The following is a 23,999-nucleotide window of genomic DNA, read 5'->3' on the forward strand; positions in this document are numbered from 1 at the left end:
ACCCAGCATTCCCCATATGACCCGGTGGCACAGGCGACCCCAGACCCTGCCTGCAGCTCTGTCTAGTTGAATGATTGGCCACTCAGGCCATCAATTGGCCCGAATCTACTGGGAGGATCACTCAGACTGCCCCAAGCTTTCAAGGAGGTCATGAGTCCTCCAGTTACCTCCATGACATTTGGGACGCTGTCTTTTCGTCTGCCTGATGTTGGAGGCAGACACTCAGATGCCGTCAGAGCCAGGCGGATCACAGAAGTGTGCGAAACAGCAGGGTTTGGGGGGAGGGGTGGGTGGCTCTCCTAGAGAGCAGTCGCCCCCGACTACAGGCAGCAGGGGCCATGAGGACCGCTGACATTCTAAGAAAAGGCCCTCCGTCCAGATTTCTGCATGCAATATCCTGGTTCTTAAATATTGACACCTGCTTTAAAACTTTTTCAAACACCTGGAGGACCACAGTACCTTAGTCTGCAGACTGGGTCTGGACTGGCCGGACAGTTTGAAACCTGCATCTGGGGAAAGGATGCCCAGTACTGAGCTATTCACCCAGGGAAGAAAGCAGGTCAGAACACTGGGGGCCCTCTGTGGGGGAAGCCTCTCCCAATATTTTAAAGGAACAAGGTACGGGCACAGACAATACACTTGTAGAAAAGAGAGCTCTGCTAGAAAAGGCATGCTGAAATAAAAAGTCATCGGTTCGTCATTCCAATAGACTAATGAATTACTGGAAACATCTTACATTAAAGCAGTTCCTCCCCGACACGTGGTACAAGATGTATATTCAACTTTGGGATACCACTGATAACTTCTCCCAGGCTCTGTACCATAAATTTTTAGAAATATATGACCAAGTGGTTTAATTAGTTCATTGTACCTATTTTTACACGAGCACGTCTTTCATTGTTCTGAGCCTCCACTTTGCACTTCATGGGCCAAAGGAACCCTCACTGTTCGGGGGAGTTATTTTGGCATTATTCAATGGAGCCAATACCCCAACAGCACCTCTCCAAAACTAACAGGTGGATTCACATTATTCTCTCTGGAAATCCCTTTACCGAGCTTTTAAGAAGTGGCTCATGCTTCTAACGTGTGTGTGTGTGTGTGTGTGTGTGTGTGTGTGCGCGCTAAGTCTCCAAAAGTGTTTTAACTTTTAAGGTGAGTAACTGGATATTTCCCCGTATTTGCATCCTCCATTTGATATTTATTTAGTCTTTCTACATGTCTTTACTTAGTTAATACCAGGAGAGATAGATATGGTGGTGCCTTTGCAGCCAAGCTTCAGTACATTAATATAAATTGTACACTAATTCCCCCAAAGCATATATATGTTGTAAACCTGAAGACTTTTCACACAGCTGCTTATTGCTAAACAGTGCCTTGTCCAGAAGGGGACAATCTGTGTCTCTAATTGCTGTCACTGAAGCCGAGATTCATTATGTGACTTTCCCATTAAAATGTGAGCATTAATTTGTATAATGAAATATCACCCACTGCAGTGTTCATTAGCCATGCCCTACTGTATACGGCACATTGTTAGCTACCTAGAAACTGTAGTTAATTTCACTAATGGATATTTCCCTACTTAGTGTTTGGTAGGAAATTTATACTGTAACATTACCTCTTAAACTTTTAAGGAAATTTAAATTCAATCAATTATTTTCAACAAAAGTTTGGGATGTCATTAAGGCAGGAACAGCAAGGTTGGCGGACTGTGGAGGGATAAAATGGGCTTTTAGTTCATCTTAGAAATACAAAAATGATAGAATTTTAATTCAAAACAAAAAGTAAAAAAAAAAAAAAAAAAAGCAGCAGCAAAAGAAGAGAATCAGGTTTTGGCAAGCCGATCTTTTTTTTTTTTTCTTTCCATCATTGTTCAGGTGGCTGTCCCCCACTAAGGACAACAACACATGCTCTCCTTTTAGAAAAAAAAAAAAAGGGAAAAGCACTCATGTTAACCAATCTATATTTGAAAATCTATTCAATGTGCTTTTATAAATGTTAAAACAGCCTGGTCACCTTACCTAGGAGAGGAAACAGAAGCATCGAAGGTAAGGTATGTGTACATCAGGCATTAGGCACCTGGGTTAGGCCCACTAAACTCTCATTTCCACCCACATCTATATACCAGTTGGTGCTTCGGAAGCTCTTTGAAGATGAAAGGCAGCTTCCAAAACGGCATGAGTAATTTATCATCTCCTGATTCAGCGAGTAATCCCACCCCACCTTCCATACCTCCATGTGCCACAGTGGCCGCTTCCCTGCCTCACCACCTCCCTAACCTCTTCACGCTGCTGGGGAAACTGAGGCACGCGGGGTCAAGGAGGCGTGGCCTCAGACCATTGTGAGTTGGGGGTAAAGGAGGAGCCAGGGTGTAAGGTACTTCCCTTTGAAATCGCCGGGAGGCTGCGTCAACACACCTTGTGGGTACAAGTCACTTCCTTTCCTCCCGCTGGTTATGGTGTGGACACACACTGTCAAAGAAATGTTGCATTAATTCCCTAAAACAAGCCAAAAGATCCACCCAGAAAAGTAAAAATACCAACACAGTGCAGCGGTTAAGAGACAGATCTGGGTTTCACCCTGTAAGCAATGCTGAGCACCCCAGAGTGGGTAACTTCACAGCTCTGAGGTTCTGTTTCCTCCTCCCTGCCGAGGGGCAGGGTGCAACCTGGTCACTGAGGCGCTGGGACAGAGAAGGAGTGAATTCAGGTGCAGGGATCAGCACGGTGCCCGCACCTGCGAGTGTCCACAAAGTGGTGGCTACTGTTCCTATTATTGTTGTTATTACATGATTCCTACTGGCTGCATTTCTCTGCCTCCAGCCAGTAGCTCCCATGCAGTGTGGACTTAGCCTCAGTCAAGAGGTGAGAGAGTCCCTGACCCCGGCCCCCAGCTGGGCACACATCCCTTTGACGATGGTACTGCATGACAAAAGCAACTTCCACAGTTCTCTGTGGTCCTATCGGGCCAGGGACACCTTGCCTGGGAACGAGCATGCGAGCAGGAGCTAAGGAGAGCACCCCAGACACCCCACTCAGCCAGCGTCCAGCTGCTGCGTCACGGAGGCACCCACCTGGCAGGGGTGAGCCAAGCTGGGCGTGCCCCACACGCCCACCCTGACCACAGCCCAGAGCCCTGGAAAGCCACCTCCAGCTTCCCTGTACAAATCCATTTTCATAAAGAGGTTCTCAACTCAGGGCCGGACCAGTGCACGCAGCACATCAAAACCAGATTAATAAACCACTCGCATAATTTGAGAGGGAAAAAAACTAATGAGATTTATTTTTAATTAGTCCCTGAACTTTCGTGCCTCCAAGTTTTCATGAGTGAGGTTGCTTATTACATTTCTCTATTATGGTCATTCCTGAGACAACAGGAGCCTCCTGGGAAACCCAACACACAGGTAAGCCACCTGAGACGACTCAGCCTGGGGTCCTGCAGCCGCTACGTGGGGTGTCACACCCATCTGGGGCTTGTGTGGGGAATACACACCCCTCCAGCCTTCTGGAAACTGATCAGCACGTGCCTACCTCCTGTACACAAAACAGACCCACGGAGCCCTGGAGGGTATCCCCAAGATGGGGCTAGAGGAGGGGGAAGTGAGGAAAAGAAGGAAGCGCATTTTCAGGCAGCCCATAATGAAATGATTGGCCAGCCTCGGCCGGGGGCGACCTAGGGAATATCCCTGCCTCCCGTTGTGCGTTAGGACTAAATGTTTGCTGCTGCAGCCCCGTGATGGTTGATTTTCTACGTCAGTTGGGCCACGTGGTACCCAGACATTTGCTCAAATATTATTCTGGGAGTGTTTGGGGAGGTGTTTCTAAATGCGATGAGCATTTGAATGGGTAGACTGAGGAAAGCAGATTGCCCTCCCCAGCATGGGTGGGCTTCATCCAGTACACTGGAAGCCTGAACAGAACAAAAGGCTGAGTAGGGGAGAATTCACTGTCTCTGCCTGTTTTCCAGCTGGGACATCCGCCTTCACCTGCCTTTGGACTTGGGCTTGGGCTGGGACTTAATGCCACTGACTCCCCGGGATCTGACGTCTTGCCAAATGCACGTCTCGGGACATCTCAGCATCCATAATTGAGTGAGCCAATTCTTTATAATAAATCTATTTATTTATTTAAAGCATATATATATATATATATGCTTTATCATCTACAATATATATTGCACATACTTAGAATATGAATATATATATATATATATATACATATATATATATATATATATATACACCATTTCTCTGGAGAACCCTGATGCAATCTCCTTTCTGAGCCTGCACTGACTGGGTCTGAATTAAAATCATCGCCATGTGCTCTAGAAGACAAACCATACACATTCAGTGATTGGGTCCTAATCCGCTCATGGTAATGTTTGAGACAGGAAAGCAGTTCGGCCTCCCTGGGTGTCTGTAATCAGTTTCTGCTCGGCAAGAGCCAGAGTGGAGTGGCCTGTAGGATTTGAGGGTCCCTCGGGGCCCCTGGGGCCCTCCACATGCCTCCCTTGGTTCTGCATGGGTCTGGCTGCAGCTCAGGGGGTAGCAGGGAACGTTCTGGCTCCTGTAGGCTCTCCCCAGCCCCCAGGTGTTGAGAACAACCTGGGTTCTGCATCTACTCAGCACCTCCCTAATAAACAGGTGTTGGTGGAAGGAGGGCAGTAATTGAGTTAATGTAGTGGAGTTAAAAAAGGAAAGTGGTTTTTATCAGTGGATGCTCTATGATCGAGACGGCTCATAAAGATGGAGTGGGATACAAAAACACAGAGAATGTACCACCTCATACGCTGACCAATTAAAATATATTTATTACACACTGGATTTTTAACTGTGCTCATATGGGTCCATTACAGAAAAACTTCAAAACATGGTATTTTGGAAAACATGGATTCTGTCTCATAGACTGCTGTCCTCTGGCCATGTCACTTGGAAATACAAGAACACAGACAGAAAGGGGGCAAGGCAGGACAGGACATCCCCACAACTGGAGCCCCGTATTCACTCGTTTATTAACAAATAACTTGATTTGGATTTTTAATTACTCATGTAATCTACACTTTAACATTGTCAAAATGGATGTTTATTTTGGTGATTTGGAACATGCAACACTTTCTGTTCTATTCAAATGCACGAGTCTAAGCATTTTCCAACTTCTTTGTTCTTTGATAAAAAGGAAATTGATCTTTATCTGGTAACCATTCTGACTTTTAAACACTGCAAATGCTGTTTCCGAGGGGGGCTGGCAGTGTGATGTTTCCATGGCTTCTTTCATTTTCTCCCTTATTCTGGGAAGTTTCCGGAATGCCTCTGTCCACGGCCTTGTCTTGCTTCTCTCAGTGTCTCCAAAGACTACTGGTCACAAACCTCAGAAGTTTGTGAAGCACAAGAAGCAGAAATTTAGGGGGGAAAATAACCCTTCTCAAGCTTTAAAACCTCAAAAAGCGGTATCCATTTGCTTCCATCCACGTGGTCCTAATTTACCCAAAATATTCTGGGGAGTTTCTCCCATGACCGCGTTTGGGCCAGCTGATGGGAGCTGGGCCCACAGGGTCAGCAGGGCTCCTGGCCGGGAGACACTGCCCCTTTCTTTCCTAACCCACACTCCCTGGCAGGGAAAACCTCACCTGTGGTGAGCCACCAACTGCCTGGTAAGCTTGGCCCAGAGGCCTGTGTCTTCATCTAATAAACGGGTGCTATCACAGGACACGCCTGGCCAGGTCCCCGCACTCCTGCGGACAACCCAACGGTGGATGCCCTGGTGGACTGCCTCCCACATCCTGGCAGTCTGTGTCCCCCTCCAACTACCACCACAGCCCAAGGGGACCCGGCTCCAGCCTGGGGAAGAAAGTGGACATCGGCATGTTCTGAGAAAGCCAGATATCTGAGCTACCTCGTCCTGAACCCGATCACTGGGAAGACCTCACTGAGAAGGAGACATTGGTATCAAACTCTGAAAATGAAGGAGCAAACCAATGCACCTATCTGGCAGAGAAGTGCAAAGACCCTGAGGCAGGAACTCAGGAACCCCTCCCTGAGCTCCTGGGAGGGGTCTTCTATCTGAAACCAGGACTTCTATGTGCAACTCACAGCCTAGCTGGCACACTGTGGCTTCCAATGGGTTCTCGTGTGCAGGCTGCCTTTCTACAAGGGCCACAGGTTCCCTGGGGAAGGGTCCATGTTCCTCGCGGCACTTGTCCCCTCCATGCCACCTGGCACAGTCCAGAGATTACAGGAAGAAGTTCACTCGCTTATTCTCAAATTTGTTCTGACATTCAAGCTTTCAAACGAATCCACCGTGCCCCTACTACATGTAAAGGGCTCTTAGAGACCCTGGGGCTCTCGAAATTATAGCAATTAAAAATATGGACAATATCGCCACCCTCACAGTCCACTTGGAGGGAGACGAACAATGTGTAAGGAAACGAACAACTGAACTGAACAGGATCGTTTCAGAAAGTGCTAAATTTAGGCAGCGAAGTAAGACATGCCCTCTCTGAAGAGCTCACACTGAAGTTCTGGGTAAGCCCCCAGTACCTACCGGGAGGAAGGCCTTTCCAGGTGGAGGGAACAGTGGGTTCAAAGGCCCTGCGGCAGGGACTGAACCTCTGCACTGGAGGAACCGGAAGAGGCCCGTGCGGTAGGAGAGAGAGGAGGAGGAGGGTCAAGAAGACTAGGATCCCACAGGGCCTGGGGGAGTGCTTAGTTTTAGAAGCTCCCTCTTTGCCCTGGGTTGACTCTAGGAGAGAAGTGCTCCGGGACAGTGGTGGTGCTCAGCTGTGCCCCAGACCATGAATAAAGACGGCGGCCCCCTGCCACCTGTTCTCAGGGCTCCTCTCGGTGTCAGGGATATTTGCGGGCACCAGGTGAGGTTCCAGGTGAGGGGCTCCTTCTCTTTAACCACACGCTGCACACAAGGCCTGTGTGCACTAAATATCCTGCACAACCCTGAGCTTTATTGATTCCTTGGGAAATAGACCACAATTATTTTTGAAAATAGATGGCATATTTGTCTATCCTCTGAAGCAGCTCATACTCCAATAGATAAAGTGTCAGGAGAAAAATCAAAGAAAATGGAGGTGTCCATATCTCAGATAGATTTTTTTTTTTTTTTTGTATTGGCAATGTGCAAACAACCAACAGAAAGCTAAGGAAAAAAAAAAAAAACATAGATGACCAAGGGGACAAGGCAGAGAGACAAAAAAATAAAAAAATAAAAAAATAAAAAAAAAAATTCCGCATTTGTTCGAGGGGCTAGGATGGCAGGGAAATAGGAGAAATGACCAGAGCGGTCCAGCAGCCACTTCCAGTGTTTGCTGAAGTGTTTCCTCACTTCCTGTCTCGAGCAGACCCAGCGGAGAGCAGCGATGCTCCAGCCTGTATAACGTGAGGGGCTGACACCATCAGTCAGGTCCCAGCTGTGGGCACGTAACCCCAGCTGGGCCAAAAGCCCGTCCACCTGAACGTGGTCAGGGAGCTGCCACACTCAGCTCCCTTCGCACTCAGAGCTGAGCTGGACTCCGGTCATTTGCACCCCAAGGGTCCCTGGTCCATGAAAGGGGCACGAGAGGCCCCGCTTCATTAAAGACAGCGGCGAGACGTCCCGGTGCCTCCTACAAAGCATCATCCCCCCAGACCTGGACCACAGGAGACTGGCGTCTACAGGCCCGCGCGTCATCTGGGAGGCTGGCTGTGGAGGACCGAGCCGGGACGCCAGGGTCCCCCGGGGACCCGCGGAGAGTGCGGCGGGGGCCGGTGATGACAGTGGTGGCCCCCAGCTCGATGCCACGCACCCGGCCGCACCCACGCGTCTCACCTGTGTGTATCCGCAGGTGGACCTTTAGGTGATGGGATGTCCGGAAGGTTTTCCCACAGTACGGGCAGTCCTTCATGGCCGAGCCCAGGCTCCTGTCGCGAAGCAGTGCGGGCTGCTGGACGCCGGCGGCCCTCCCAGCCTCCTCGCCGAGGTCTGCAGCGGAGGAGAAACGTTCTCACATCACTTCCGCACGTCAGAAGCTGTTCGCACCCAAACTGCTAACACCGCACAAAGTGAAACATGTCAATACTACACCTGTCTATTTCATTCTTTCAATCTGACAGAATGCTGACAATTCATGTATTTTCTTGTTATTCTCTTAAATTATTTCATCTTTCCTATCATCATTTTAAGCAGCATATGGTACCTTTATATTGAACTGAATTAAACAAGAAAAGAAACAGCTGTGTCAGCAGCTGGTTTGATTTCTTCTTTCGCTTCGCTCCTATTAAATATTTTTTTTTCAAAAGTTTAAAAATGGTGGTGTTTGTTGAATCTGATTAATTTGTAATATGGACTAGCCGGAGAGCTCACTATGGGACCGACAACACTTTTGCATTATATCTAGCAACAAATGAGGGGGGAAAAGAAAATATGTCTTGGCCAAGTCCCTAAGACATGCAGACATACAGCTATTTTGGGACAGGAAAGAAAATTATCCAAAACTGATCATTTCTTCCTTGCCGAGTCTTGTATCCACCGCTGGCTGCTGTAATCTTATGAAAGGGAGAAGAAAAAGTATGAAAATGCAGTTCCACAATTAGCCCATGATAAACATATAGTGACATATTCAAAGTCATGTGCAGAAACTCAGCTGCTAGACTCCCATAAACTTCGAGCAGAGCAGTTAAATCTTTGTGCAGTGACTTGAGAACTTCCTCTGTAAAGTATCAATACAAATTTTCCTTCCTGCTGTTATTTGTTATGTAACCCAAACCATTAGAAAATGGAATAAAATTTACATACGGCTGCCTTCTGCACAGAAATGATGGGACATAATAGTAAATAAAACCGTGAAAATATCTAGTGGTTAGAGGATATGTTATCGCAACACCCGAGGCCCCACATCACACTGCCAAAGAGGCGACATCAGGGGAGCAGGGCAGGAGCTGGGAATCTGCATCTCCCGGGGGCTGGGGTGGGGGTGGGCACCGGAGCCCTCTCCTCTGGCCTTCCCACAGAGCTGGAGGCTGACCCCCTGGCAGAGAACCCAAGCTCCTGAGGCTGGCGGGGTCCTCACTGCAGCTCTCAGCCCACCCTCTAGGCACCATGGTAGATCCACTAGGGGAACAAGGGGACCTTCTGAGATAATAAGCAGACCTGTGACTTCTGCAGAGAACAGAATAAACAAGATTTGTACCTTCCAAGCAATGGAAAATGCAAATTGCTTTTATTCTGCAACATCCGTTCCTGGTGTTTCCTGCTAACAGCCAAAAGGGACAGACTTATAGGCCATGCACAAGATGAAGGCAATCACATTTCATTCTCATTTGGATGTTTGTTCCAAGCAACCGTGGAAACCCTGGGCCTCAAGCATCCTCTCTGCGTTTGGACTAACGCACAACGATATCATCACCCTGGCAAAGTTCTTTGAAGGCTCACTTTTGATCCCACTTTCTCTCCAGCTCCTCCAACCCTCCTTGAAAGGGCCATTCAAAGGGTTTATCTACCCAGCATGTTTTTTTTTTTTTTTTCCCCATAATTTTGCATGGTAGGAGGACCGGGTTCAGCCGCATCTAAAACTCAACCCACCTGGCACTAGCTTTCTGATCATCCACATGAATGTGGAAAGGGTGCTATTGAATAAGGCAAACGCACAGGAGAGAGTTATCACTTCAAGGCAAACAAATGCCCCAGTGCGTCACAGCGGGGTGCTTCACACCCCACAGGTTCAACCCATCAGGGGCCACGGCCAATCAGGGGCCACCAGTTCATTGACGGCCCAGGAGAACAACGGCCAGATGCCAATTTCAAGTCAACCAACCACATCCTAGGTTTAAGTACCTGGGATGCCATCTCCTACCCATTCTCCTTCCCGCACGCACCCCCCCCCATCCCAAACGTGTTGCATTTGTCCCCCCAGCGTGACTCGGCTTTCCTTTTGTGGGATCCTGAGGTCAGCTTAAAATCACCAAGAGCCTGATTCAGATTCTGCCAGATGCTCTGTGTGTGCAACAGAGTTAACTAACATACCCTATTTAAGTTAGGAGGCTGATAGCTGTCAGTTTGCATCATAAACAGAACTAAGTGCCCCGGATGTTGGCTTCAGGACAGAGGTAGTGGGCAGGTGTGGACTTGTGACGTTAAATTCCTGCAAAGCCCCATGTTCCGCGATCTGCTCATGAACACCTTCTCCAGAATCTTCCTCCAGCCTTTGCGAGCAGTGGAAGGTGGAGCTGTCCAATGGAACAGGAGGGAGAGAGCGTGGAGGACATATTTCTACTGTAGCTTTTGGTGAGTCCTTGCTCAGGGCACAGCGTCGATAAATACATGCGCCACTCTGGAAGGTTCTACAGAAGCTGAGGGTGAGCGGTGCCTCACTATATGTCACTCTAAGTGATGGCCTGTATCTGTTTGCCTTTTATCTTTCTATCTTGGATATGTGTGGCCCAATAAAAAGAATAAATTTGTAAGATAAACAGCTTTCTTTGCAGATTTAAGAGTCTAATTTTCACTCTACACAGAAATGATGAATTTTTTTTTTTTTTTCGGAGGGCCAGAAGGCCTATGGCATTTACTCTTAGACTAATCCAAATAGAAAAACAAACTCTGAGCTACAATGAAGGGGCATTGTGGGTGGTCCCAGAAAGTGTCCGGAGAGGCTGAAAGCCACGGACAGCCACAGCCGAGGAAGGAGGGCCACGTCACACCCTCACAGGGACTGTGTGTGAGTGGGCGCCTGAACCCGGATGGGTAGCAGCGAGCATGTAGGCCAGATTCGGCCCGGCCACCCCAAGAGCCCAAGAGGCTCACTCAGCGGAAAAGCTGGGGCTGCCCTCTGACTCCTTCTCTACCCAGAGTATAAAAGCACCGTCAGCTGTCCTTCTAGAAGACTCCCAGGCTGGAGTCCCGAGGCTTTGCCTGCGGCCCCACGGAGCTGCGTAGTGAAGCAGTTCCCCGGCCTGCTTACAGACGGACCAGCCTTCCCGGCCTCTCCAGGAAACAGGGAAAAAAAGAAGCATGGTAGGAGTTACATCTGTCATCCTTCCTTAGACCGCTGGCGGACAGTTTCAGCTTTTGAAAAAATGTCCTTTTCCTGCAACCTGCAGTATGTCTTTCCTTCTGATCAGACCCTTGTTCCAACTGTTTTGGGTAAACGGAAGGTGAATGTGAGCACGGAGGTCAGCCCCAGACCTGTCATCTACACCCCCTTGCTCATCCGAGAAAGAATGGCCAGTCCGTCCTGCCAGCCCCCAGAGGCTGGGTGTCCCTGGGGGCAGGGCATCTGGCTGCAGGCTGGGAGCCCATCTCCTTACCTCACACACTTTCAGCCTGGGTGGGTTCTGGGCCTCAAGTGATGCGGAAAATGGCTGAGAAATAACTCATGGGACCCCTGCTTCTGTTCTTGACCCCTCTAAATAAGAAGTGGATGTCTTGCACGGATGCAACAAAGGATATTCCAGAGGGACGCAGACTGTACCTGCACCCCTTCCAGAGTTTTAACCTAGAACAAGTGAATTGAAATAGGTCTCAGAAACCCTGCAAGCTTTCTCCTGCTCCTGCAAGCTGACATCGGTATTAAGTCATCTAATAAAATGATCTACTAGAACTAGTAACTGGATTTACCAATTTTGATTATAAATTGTACTTTATTTGGGAGAAAATGGGTATGTTTTTGTTTATAATGCAATTGATTTATGTCTTGTGGGGACATTTTTGTTGTTGTCGTTGTTTTTAACATTTATTTATTTTTGAGAGGCAGAGAGAGGCAGAGTATGAGCAGGGGAGGGGCAGAGAGCGAGGGAGACACAGAATCCGAAGCAGATGCCAGGCTCCAAGCTGCCAGCACAGAGCCTGACGCGGGGCCCGAACTCACGGACCACGAGATCATGACCTGAGCCGAAGTCGGATGCTTAACCGACTGAGCCACCCAGGCGCCCCTATTGTTTTTCCTTGATATTAAAGAATAGAAGGGAAAAAAAAAAAAAAAAAGGAAGAGATGGGCCCAATCACTCCAAGCTATGTTTCAAGTGTATATTATTTGGGGGTGAGGGGACACAAGACAGGACCTTCCTAATTTTGTCATGTCAGAAGCCATGCCTCCCCCAGTTCCATTTGCGTGTTCCAATTCTCCAAGTGGACAGCAAGGTTGGCCTAGGTCAAGGTGACATTACGGTGCATTGCCTTCCCCAGCATTCACAGAGGGAGGGTGGGAAGGAAGGAGGACCCAGGGTGATTAAAAATGGCCATGGTCCTGTTAGAATCTTCCTCCTCAACTGAACCACAGACTGGCAGTCCTGGATAGACAAAGCATCAAATACTTAGAAAGACAAACAACTTTTCAAAAGTTAAAGCCTAAACACACATAAAATACTATCAGCAGCTGTCTGGATCCATCCCTGAAGTGGGTTAAATTGCTCTCCACGAGTATGATTTGAATTTACGGGGGCCTCACTACACATTTAACCTTACTGGTATGTATGTCCGGAATGTAAAAACGTAATGACATAAATTTGTATCTTAAGGGTAGGTTCCCCCCAGGTTATCTTTAAACACTGAGCTTCTTTGGTACACATTTAAAATAGGCTTGTTTGCCAAGAAGGCTGACTGGGGAGTCAGGAGAGGGAATCTTTTCCTTCAGCGTTCCTGATGCCTGGCTGTCCTTAGGTAAATCCCTTCACCAACCCCCCGCCCTGGTTCCATCTGGCCCCAAGGACTGCTCCAGCACCCTGTAACCCCGCAGTGCCGGAAGATGCCCAAGCCCACCACAGGCCGCCTTCACCCACTTGGCCTTCCATTCACCCAATCTAGCCTCATCCTATGCCAAATAGGAAACCAGAGGTGGGTCTTAGAGAGATGGGAGGGAAAACACCATAAAAAAGGATAGTAAGTGCTCCTAAATATTCCACGTGCCCCTACTTTTCCCAACTTCCTTGGCACTGAGATCCAGTGACAAGTCCCGGCCCACGGCTGAAGGCGAAGCAGAGGAGAGACTGGGTGCTGCCACCTCCTGCCTCTCTCCCCCTGCCACGGTGACCTTGCAACAGGAAGGTCGAGGTGGCAGCATCACAGAAGACGATGGGTCGCTGGGTCTCCAGATCGCCGGGAACCCGTCCACACCAGATTGCATGGATGAGAACCCATCTTGGTTCTGCAGCCATGGTGATTCGGAGAGCCTCCAGGAGGCCACCAGGAACTGACCAGGAAGAGTACACGCCTCCTTGTGAAGGGTTCCAGGCTTAGTCCCCGTCTCCCGGGGAGTCCCACCGACACATGGACCGAGGCAGGGAGCAAGATCCAGGGAGACCGACAGGGATAGAGGGAGGCCAAAAAAGGAAAGCAAAGAGTGGTTTCCTGTCAAAGTGTGGATGTGTGCTCACTTCTCATTCCATCCTGCCGAGGCAGCCTCACATGGCCAAAAGTATATTTTGGAAACATGTCCGTTAAAAAAAATGATGATGGTGGTGGTGGTGGTGGTGGTGGTGCTATATCCAACACAGTGAAGGGAGAGGTATCCCAGCAATCTCACACAGGTAAGGTAGCCATCTGGACACCTGAGCACTTACTACTTTACAACACGAAATGCCATGGCATTTTAATTTCTATGGAACTTCTTGTGTCACAGAAAATACATTTTCCCAGATGAATTGTGCAGTTAATTCTGAGTGTCTGCCTTGTGCAAAGAGCATCTCAAAAGCATGGCTCACACTTCATTAATGAAGAAAAAAACTATTTGTGGAGTCAGGCGGCAGGGGCGGGGGGGTTGGTGAGCAGGACACTGAAAAAGTGCATCTTTCTTAATTTTTTTTGCCTGCGGACACAAGTGCTTTGAAATAATTTCAGGAAATAATCAACACCTTGGAGAAAGTCTGAAGGAATATAGTTCCTCTCGGAAGCTTGACACTTTCCCTTATTTTGAAAACTTTAAAATTAACAGACCCAAAGAAGACAATGATTATTGTGGTAGAGATTGCTGGTTCAGTGAAGACTTCCTTTTATTTAATTAAAAAAAAAAAGATTTTAAATCAGTGGTTGGTATAAAAATCATGACATTACCGTCAACAATTCTATTTAACTCTTGGGAGACAAAACTCATGTCTGGAGTCAGTAGTCATCTGGTGTTTCTGCTTCATCAAAGGTCTCGGTTATGACGCCATATATAGTCATGTTAAACAGGCATCAACATGGAATGACAAAAGTATTTGTTTGAATGCAGAGCTATTTTAGAAAAGGATGTCCACTTGTGAAAGGCTACACCCACTTCCCCTTGGGCTCTTAGGCCCAGGGCCAGGGCTGGGCTCACGGGCAAGCCAAGCCCAGGGCTCGTGAGCTGAAGTCTGTGCGTAGAGGTGGAGAGGGGAAGGGTGGAATGTTCTCTACCGGTTCCTTTCCTCACCGTCGACCCAAACTCAAAACGGCACAGAGCTCCGCTTGCTTTGGGGAAGATCGGCTTTCTGGAATTGGGGAAATAGGTCATTAAAAGGCTAAAATTTGGAGGAAAAAAAAAATAAGACACTAGGATCTCAAATAGCTTCTCTAAAGCAACATTTTGATGAGTTAAGTGAAAATGAATCAGAAACACGTGGATTAAATTTCCCTTAAAATACACAAGGGCTTCAAAATCAAGCACTGCGGGCCAAATGTGTTTCTGGTTTTACCGAGCCCAGAGCCCTTTCCTAATTGTCTGGCGGGGGAGTGTGCAGGACCCCTCCCCCCCCACTGCTGGCGATTGGGCCACCCATGGGGTCTCTTCCCCTTGGCACTGTGTGACGCTGCTGTCGACAACATCCTCTGTAACCACGTTGCCAGCTTTCCCGAGGCCCTCAGGGCCCGCTGCGGCAGGCGCCCTTCGTCCCCAACCTGGGGGCTGTGACCGTGGATGCACAGGGAGCGTGTGGACCGCACAGAATCGACCTAGGGCAAGACATCCGGGGCGATGGGTCCCTCTGGACTCCGCACACCCCTGTCTTCCCTCTGGCCCGGTCAGGAGTGGGGGGCGGGGACCCGTCCCAGAGATGGTTGGGGGTGAGGCAGTGCAGAGTGGGATCACATACGAAGTGGCCTGGGTGAGGAGAACCAGGCAGGAGAGTGAGTCGGCGGAGGGACAGCCCAGGGAGCCGCCCCTGGGAAAAGCCAGGTTGTGTGCAGGGTAAGGACACGCCCCTGGCTCCATTGGTCTTTAGAATAACCCTCAATTCCTTCTCACGGCCTGCAACCCCCTTTTCAAGTGGCCCCCACTGCTGCTGTGCCCTCATCGCACTCCTGAGTGTCCCCCATCCACCCCCCCCCATTTGCTATTCTCAAGCCCCCCTATCTGGTGTCCCGTTGAGAGTTTTGCTTTGGCTGCCCCTCCTCCCGGGATTCTTTCCCCAGAATCCACACAGAGACTCGCGTTCAGGCTGGAATCCCAAAGACACCTCCTTGGAGAGGCGTCTCTGACCAGGCTGTTTGGGGGCTGCGCGCCTCCCAGCCCCCAGCCCCCTCTTTCTCTGGTTTGTTCCTTCACAGCACCTACCTATCACCCCTTGCAGACTCTCACTGACCTATGTATTACTTGCTTACCACCTGTCCCCTCCCCAGAATACGAGTTCCACGCAAACATGGGCCATTTACGTCCCCGAACGTGACAAGCAGTCAGCTCATAGCGGGAGCTTGATACATACTTTTTTTTTTTTTTAATTATGCATTTTTCAATAAATAAAAGAATCCGGGCAAACTGAAATTCAGAGGCTAAGATCAGTTCCTGACTGCCAGAGGGAAGCTGCTTTGAGTAACCTAGGAGGAGGAGCTGGCCCAGGGCACCAAACAGCAAGATACCTGAAATGCCCCCGAGGGCTCAGCACCTTCAGGGGCTGGGGTGTGATGCCAGCAGGGTGGGTGGGAGGTCAGGGGCATGCCGGAAGGCTTCCTGGAGGAAGCTGCCTTGAGGGATCTCCCAGCTCTCTCTCCGTCCAGGTGGAGGGAATCACAAACACACACTTAGAATCAGCAAGGCCACAAGTGGGCTTTTTAGAAGATGGGGGGCAATTGCTGAGATACCATCCACTATTTCACTTGCCCGCTTCCTTGCTAAAAAGGAAGTTCTCCCTGACATGAGAAGGACGAGCCTCCCATACACATGGAGACATTCATCAATAGGAGAGTACAGTGAGACAGATATTTTTAAAGTAATCCATGCCCCAATTACTGCTGTAATTATTGCAAAATATTTGTTATGGCTTCCTTTTTCCATCATTTAAATTAAGTACTCCTTTCTCAAAAAAAGAAAACTACAGAAGCCTTTACTTTCAGTAAAGCATAAATTCCCAAAAGATTTCTACGTAATTTATTTTCTTAAAAAAAAAAAAAAAAACTATAGCTTTTAAGACCCTCTTAAGATAATTTACAGCCCCCTCATTTATTTATGGGGGGGTGCTGGGGGTGGGGAGAAGACTGGAGGAAATGTCTGCCCGCCGGGCGTGTTTCAAGGAATTCTTACCCAAATGACACCGAGAACCAGCTGGACTGATCTTTTTTAAAATGCACTTGGTCAGTCGCCATAACTTGTGGGGCTGAGTTTTCTCTTGGGAATCGAGCACACTGAAAGGAGAAGGCATGATTTGGAGATAACGTCTCCCCTGGAGACATGTTTTGCCATAGTCTTTTTTAAACAAAGAAGACATCTTAAGCACCTTGCAATATCTTCCATTTAATCGTTGGCAGGAGGCAAGTCCCTGATGAACGCTGGCCTGTGTCTTTCTCTTTAACCAGCTGAGTGATCCAAGCTTTTAATATAGCCGTTCCAATTATTGTAAAAGTCATCTAGTACCTTATAACCACAAATATTGACAGTTTATTGCACAACACATTCCTGACATTTGAAGGTCACACCATACATAATACATACTCTTTTATAAAAGTGTCTGGAACAAAGAGATACATGATAAGCAATTACCTCTCCCGGCTTGTATGTATGTACAGTTCGGGGCTGACTTGAGGTTGCTTGCGAGGCACATGCACCATTTTAAATAATCTATTAAGGCAGCATGGAGGCATTCATGATGGATAATTATGAAATGGCTCGTGGACACGCTGCAGTCAGATTGGCTGGCCGGGGCATGGGGTCCGGGCAATTCTCCTCCTCTGAGTTTCAGGTCACAACGCCACTTTGCCATGGAGAGCCCTGCCTCACTTCACAATCGGATTTTCCCCCAAAGCCACCGAGCATAACAGAGTCACAATATGTTCTTGTTTTTCAGATTGGTCTGCGCGCAGCTGAAAGGAATTTTTAAAATCCACCAGCCCTGGTTCAGACGCACCCCTGCCCCCAGCCTCCTCAAGTGACCACAGCTCTGTTTGGCACAGCCACGCTGTCCGCGCCCGGGGCTGTGGCATCCAGAGAGACCCGTGGCACGAGGGTCCGTGGCTGCCGGGCCCAGGTGAAAACCAGAGTGTAGAGCGTGCTCCAAAAAACAGTGACAGCGAGGCCAGGCAAATCTCCGGAGGAACGTTCTGAGCAGGAAGGAGCTACACACTGCCCCGTTCTCTGTCTCGTCCCTACGTCTCCTTCCTAGCCTAAGTCTGACAAAGAAAAGAAAAAAAAAAAAAAAAAAAGAGTTTCAATCCCAGATTAACCAGAAACGATTTGTGGTCCAAAGGCTCCGGGTCAAAACCAAGTTCCACCAATTCTTAGAAGTGTGATTCTGGGCAAATTACATAAAACCTCTCTGAGGTTTGGTTTCCTTATCTGCAAAACGGGGATAGACATAACAATTCATTCAGCACGGTGTCTGCTGAAGGATATGCTCTAATTCATGGTAGCTTTTAACAGGAATATTGCCAAAGGGACACGTTCTGTGCCAGGACGGCATGGTGGGGACAGCAGAGACCTGTGGCTTTAGGGCTCTCCCCTCCCCACTAGCCCTAAGCTATGGAACTAGACACTTGCACAGGGTCCAGGATGAAGGGGGAACGGTCCTCTCTGGACAAGTCCGGGTTGGAGCAGTTTCCCCCAGCTCTGAAGGCCCAGGCAGTTCTCCCAAGTTAACAGCGAAAACAGTTCAGGCTGTAGTTGCGCTTCGCGTAGATGACAATCTTTAATCACAGATGAAGTGGCAGGTCATTATAACCGACACCAAACTCCCTTCCAAATGATACTAATGTCTGCCGTTTGAAAACAAAACAAAAACAATATATATATATATATATATATATATATATATATATATGTATAAATACAAATACATATATATATTTTTACAACTTTGTGAAAACAAATAGTCAGCAAATTCTCCAGATAATCTAAAGGTCTTCTAAGACTAATTTTATTTTGAGTTGCAGAATGAACGCCCGAAAATTTAAGACACGAGACCAAAATGATTTCTATAAAGATGACGTGTTTATTAGCATTAAATCCCAGGGAAGAGGGCTTCCTTAGAAAGAACACATTTTTGCATCTGAAAAGCACGCATATTAGAACGTGTGTGTTTCTTTAAGAAGCTATTCTGTTTTAGAGGGTAGCGGGTAAGATAGGGCATCACGTGATCAGGAGGTTGCTATGGTAAATATGCATTTTTTATTGAAGAGTAAACAGTGGCAGAAAACAAGTATCAATTGCCAGCTCTGAAGTTACTGCCATTTTTGAGCTGCACTGACTTATCTAGCCCTTTTAATTTGAGAACCTTTATCAGAAAAACACTATCACTGAATCAAAATTAAACATTTTTGCATAAATCCTGAACCTTTCAATACCTGGTAGTAATCATTACTTTAGCTGACATGTAAAAAATTAGCCAAAAAAAAAAAAAAAAACTATCCAGTTCTGCTAATCACGGCACATTGATCTTTCCGGAGATCCGTTGTCCAGCTGGTGGATCTCCAAAGGACAAAACCTTTCACCTTGGCTCAGGCCACAGAGCAGAGGAGCCAAAGGTAGAGCCTAGAGCCGAGGCTCCCCCCCTGTCCATCGTCTAGGTACCAGCAGGCAAAACAAAGCCAAGGTGATGCCCTAGGGAATGGCCCTCCCCATCAGTGTCTGGATGCCCCAGGCTGCCACCCGAAGGGCAGTGGACTTTCGCAAACGTGCTATGGTACTTTCAGCCAAGTTTTCACGGTTTTCTCCTTGTAGAAATGGGGAAAGAGCCTGAAAGTTCCTGAGAGGCAACTTCTGTCTTGCTCTGACATCCGCATAGGTGACGTCTCTCAAGTACAAATCAGGCCGTGTTAGAAACCTTGGATAGCTCCCTGTCACATCTTGGGTAGGCCCTCAACTAAGCATCTCTGGCCGGGGGCGGGGGGAGGAGTCTGGATTTTGTTTTCACTGACACCAGCTTTCCTTTTCACCTGTCACTTGCAGAGAGCAAGGCTGTGATTCCTCCTCCTCCACCACATCTGGCACATAGTAGGTGACACACCGGTACTCACCCGACACGTGTGTCAATGAATGATGTGTGAATAAATGAACGGACCCTAGCTCTGGGGAGAACCAGCTTCCTGGGGAGCGGCTTCTAACAGGAAGGTCAAGCTGGCTCATTCTCCCTTTGATCACAGATAAAAGTATCAAGTGTTGGCAAATTTCTCAAAGGGAACTTTCCAGACTCAGAATCCTACAGACGAGTCCAAAGGCATCTTGACCAGGGACAAGGAACAGACTCAGTAACATGAGTGTGCCCTCCAAGGAGCCCCCAGGAAGGAGGGTCAGGAGCAAGGAGCTTGTGGGGGAGGGGCAGCAGGCCAGAGCTGAGTGGCGCAAGGTCCCCAGTCACTGGTAGAGACTGCCGGCCTGAAGGGGTCAGTTTGGGCTCTGCAGCACCTCGAAACACTGACGTCTGTTTGACTCCAAGATCTGAGTTCAGTTCTCATTTCTGGGACCCCGAGCAAACTGCTAAAACTTCCTCAGCTTTAGTCTCCTTGTTTGTAAAACTGGAAAATGGTACTTATCACAAAGGAATCGGGAGCGTCTCGTGAAATAGTGGGCTTGCAAGGCCTTAACCCATCTTAAATCCTGGCAGAGTAGGAAAGTCACTGGCTTTGAGATAGCCAGCTCCGGATTCCACTTTGTGCTTGCAAGTGTTTCCTAGCCCTGCCCAGCCTCCAAATACTGTTTGTAAAGCAGGACTAATGGCAGTATCTCTGGTCAAAACCAAATGAGAGAATATGAGGGAAAGTCATCTGGTCCATTTCAACTAACGGTCCCTCCCCCACCCAGATCCAAAATACTCACATGACAGAAAACCAGGAGAAACCAGCAGGTGATGAGCCACACAGTGGAATCACCATGGGGCTCCCCTCCCCTGGCAATTCCCAGGATGATTCACATGGCCCAACTGGGAAGACCACTTCCCATGAGCCAAGTGTCACCAGCCCCTGGGTTGGGGAATGCATGAACAAGGCCACATCACCTCTACATTTTCTAACCCTTGTTACAGCTTATTTGACACCTGTCCTCAGTGCACCTCTTCGACGTGGCGGACTTAATCCAAATGTCCCCTGGAGGTGAATAGTGGGGGGTGGGAGGGAGGAGCACACAGCGTTTGGGGTGGCTCAGGCCTCCCCATCCTGTGCTCCATCCATCCACAAGATGGTCAGTGTTAAGGGCAACAGGCAGCTGCCTCTAAATATCTGTGCCCACCTGCCCACTACAGCAAGGAGCCTGCAGCCCAGAGACCCTCTAACCAGCCCGTGCCCTGTCCTGAGAAAGCATAAGCCAAGACTCAGAAAGAATCTTAGAGCTGTTCTTTGGGCACTGTGAAATGACCCAGGACTGCAGGTGTGACCTGAGCTGGGAAGATACCTTTGACAATGCCCAAGGGGGCCATGAAAACACCACCTCACCCTGGCCTGCTCTGGGTCTGCCCAGGGCATCCCTAGAACATCAGGAGAATTCCAAGCCAGCCTTTCTGGCCCTGGAGAAAGGCGAGAACCTTTTTCCCGATGGACAGACTTCAGAAACTCACCACACCCTGATCCCACTTCCTGAAACACAAACCCCAAACCCTAGGCCCACCCACCACCTTCTTGCCTGGTTAATCCCACTCATTCTTGAGAGTTCAGCTCCAAGGTCACTGCCTTTGGGAGATGTTCTGACTTCCCGATCACCCCAGAAAGTGACATTCACGATACCAACCAGAGCTTGGGGCTTTGTACATGTACAGAGCTTGGGACTTTGTGTGATACCTGCCAAATGTCTGACTCTCCTTCTAGACTGTCTACTCTTTGAAGGATGGGATGAGGTCTATTTTTCTCACCTTTGTGTCTCTAAGACCTCCTGGCACAGAATAGGTTCTCAGTAAATACTAAGCAACTGAATGCAAGTATGCACGAATGCGCGCCTGGTGCTGGGAAGCGTGGACGGCCATTCTCTAACAGTGCAATCAAAGGAAGCGACATTTTCCTTTTAACTTCTTCACTGGTTGACCTGCCCTGCATAGCACTGAGGGCAGGTGACAGGCTGCAGCCGGCTCTCACCCAAGGGAGGGGGAGACATTGAGAGTCTGACCGCTCTGTAGCCCCAGTCCTTACTCCCTTGCCCCCCGGGGCCCATCTCTTCTCCTGGGGCTTCTGGCTGCTCCCCTACACTCTCCTCGAGACACTGCAAGGTTCCTATTGCCAGAGCCTGATTCCCTCAGAGGAGAACAGTGCTTGGTCACCAGAGCCTCACCTGCCCCACTTGCTGTGCAAGACTGTTCACAATTTCTCCTGCCCCAAGGCCTTTCCTGTCCACACCTGCCCCAGCCAGGACCCAGCAGCCGTCCATGCAGACATCAGACACTGGGTGTTGTTCTGCAGAAAGACTGGTGGCTCTCAGGAGCCCTGCCCGAGATGCTGGGGTGCAGGTGGCAGGTGGGCATGATCTCAGGGTGCAGGCAGCAGGCTGGGTGGGTGCCGGCCCCGGACCACTGCTGGCGGAAAGAGCTGAGTCCAAACCCCCGGTCCACGCATCCGGCTGTCTGCTCTGCCCTTGTACTTCTGCTGAGTTTCGGGGCCTGAGGAAAAAGTCCGCCCAGACATATGTTCTTGGGGGGTGCCCACCACACCAGTGCTCTGCAAACACCATCTGACTGGGGAAGAATGCTCTGCTCTCCCAGCTGTGTGGCTGTGTGATGCATACCAGATGCCCCTCTCCCTCAGCCTGGCCCCCTGGCCCCCTGGGTGCTCACAGCCTCCCACCCCCTCACCCATTCCCCTCCCAGCTCACCCCTTGGTGGGCACCACGTGGTATTTTCTGCTATGCTCGCTTCCCCAGAAAATCTTTGGTCGGTCTGGTTTCCCGTGGAATCCCAGCCTTTAGCAAGGTGCCTGGCACATAGTAGGCACTTAATTTTTTTTTTTTTGCATAAATTTTTTTTTGCATATTTTTTTTGCATAAATAACCATTAGACAAGGCGACGCCACTTTTCCTGGTCGGATTCTGGTGACTTTTTCTTTAATATGGAAAATCACTTTCTGTGTTCCCTTTGGATGCTCTATCATACGGATATTCAAAGCAGTGCTGCATTCACAACACACATCGTCCTATAATGCTAATTTCTATCCCATAACCGAGAGAGACAACTAAGTGTTGCAAGGTTATTCAAAACTCCTGCCCCTTATCCTCGACTTCTCCTTAGGGGAAAATTGCGCAGGAATACATTTCCTCATCTGTATGTTAAAGCACGGTTATAATCCACCTATCATGATTGCAATTTTGGGAATCAAAACGGAGATCCAAACAGCAGTGTGATCTACATTTTAGCCACATATATTATAATAAATTAAGTCAAAGAAAGAGTTCTGCATTAACTCTCGCTCTATTCCTTTAAAAGCCTATAAGAACACTGAAGCCGCCCCCTGTAAGAACTTCAGCCTTTCCTTCCCCGGGCTGCCACATCGCTGAGGCCCCACAGCCTGGAAGGGGAGGTCACAGAGCCAGCTGCCTGTGACAGCGGTGCTCAGTCCTGTGTGCTCAGAGCGCTGACTGAATCAGGCTGTGCACCATGCGCTCAAAGCCACAGTGAGGCGGCCAGCCATCCTTGGCCAAGGGCAAGCAGAAGCTTCTGGAAAGAAGCAGGCAGTGTGGGCGGCACGCTGATGGAACGGTCTGACATCTGTGGACACCAGAGCTGGGGACGTGGACCCGGAGGCAGACAGGACACAAGGGCCCGCTACTGAACGGCCTAACCCAAGTCCTCATCCGCACCTGGGCCTCTGTTTCCGCTTCTGAAAATGTGGGGACGGCACTCTAATGGAAATTGCAAACACTCATCACAGAGTTTTCATTTGCTAAATTTGGTTTTAACGTTGAAAAAATTCGGGGCATTTCACCTGTAGCCTCATTTGAGCTTCTCCAGAGAAACTGTTGTCTCACGACACTGAGTCCACAGCCCCCAGGAACAGTGGCTGTCGGGCTGGGCAGGGGGCGCCTCCTCCCCAGTGGGCCCCTCCCTCTTCCTCCCTACCTGGTTGCCCCCACCCTGTGACTGCCATCTCAGCCGAGATGGTCCCGGACACCCTTTCCACCTCTAAAGACGGCCTCAGTAACCTCAGTTGAGCAAATAAGGCAGAAGCCTCCAGACTAATTCCCATAATTATGATGGGTCTATTATTTCAAAGCCGGCGATGATTGTGGGGTCAGGTGCTCAGAGGAAGAGGGAGAGAAACATACTTTAAAGTGATAGCAAATATCCTTTGATTCTCTGCTATGATACCAAATTGCATCCAGAAATGCTCAAACATGGGCTCCAACCTTAGTCAAATTTCAAAGAGGCCTCAGCAGGAAAGGCAGTGATGAGAGAGAGAAAGAAAGAGAGACAACACAGAGAGAGAGAGAGAGAGAGAGAGAGAGAGAGAAGGAGGAACCAGAGAGCCATGAAGTTTAAAGACCCTGTCCAGGGACATGGCAGCTGGCCGGAGCGAAGGGGATACCGGCCTGGAGGCCTCGAGCTCACCACACCTGACTTCCCCATCTTCTTCAGGTGGGAACATCTAACCTCCTTCTCCCTGCCTTGTCCAGCATTCCTGCCCAGCCTCACTCCCTGGTCTCCCGGCACACCCCCACCCCCGGAACCTCTT

General features: G+C 49.0%; 1 protein-coding gene across 4 annotated transcripts in view; it reads right to left on the reverse strand.

The window, feature by feature from the left end:
* Positions 1-23,999, reverse strand: part of ZNF536 (zinc finger protein 536) — a 195,041-nt gene that overhangs the window by 13,754 nt on the left and 157,288 nt on the right. For 2 of the 4 annotated variants that reach the window (XM_042918509.1, XM_042918508.1), the window contains exons 4-5: positions 7,812-7,964; positions 2,415-2,468 (exon numbers count right to left, since the gene is read on the reverse strand). The exons of 1 other annotated variant lie outside the window; for it this stretch is intronic. In XM_042918509.1, the coding sequence (XP_042774443.1) occupies positions 2,415-2,468; positions 7,812-7,964 (207 nt within the window). The remainder of the gene's footprint in view (positions 1-2,414; positions 2,469-7,811; positions 7,965-23,999) is intronic. One more of the 4 variants, XM_042918510.1, reaches the window with a different exon arrangement.

The sequence above is a fragment of the Panthera leo genome, chromosome E2 (assembly GCF_018350215.1).
Source record: "Panthera leo isolate Ple1 chromosome E2, P.leo_Ple1_pat1.1, whole genome shotgun sequence".
Taxonomy (NCBI): domain Eukaryota; kingdom Metazoa; phylum Chordata; class Mammalia; order Carnivora; family Felidae; genus Panthera; species Panthera leo.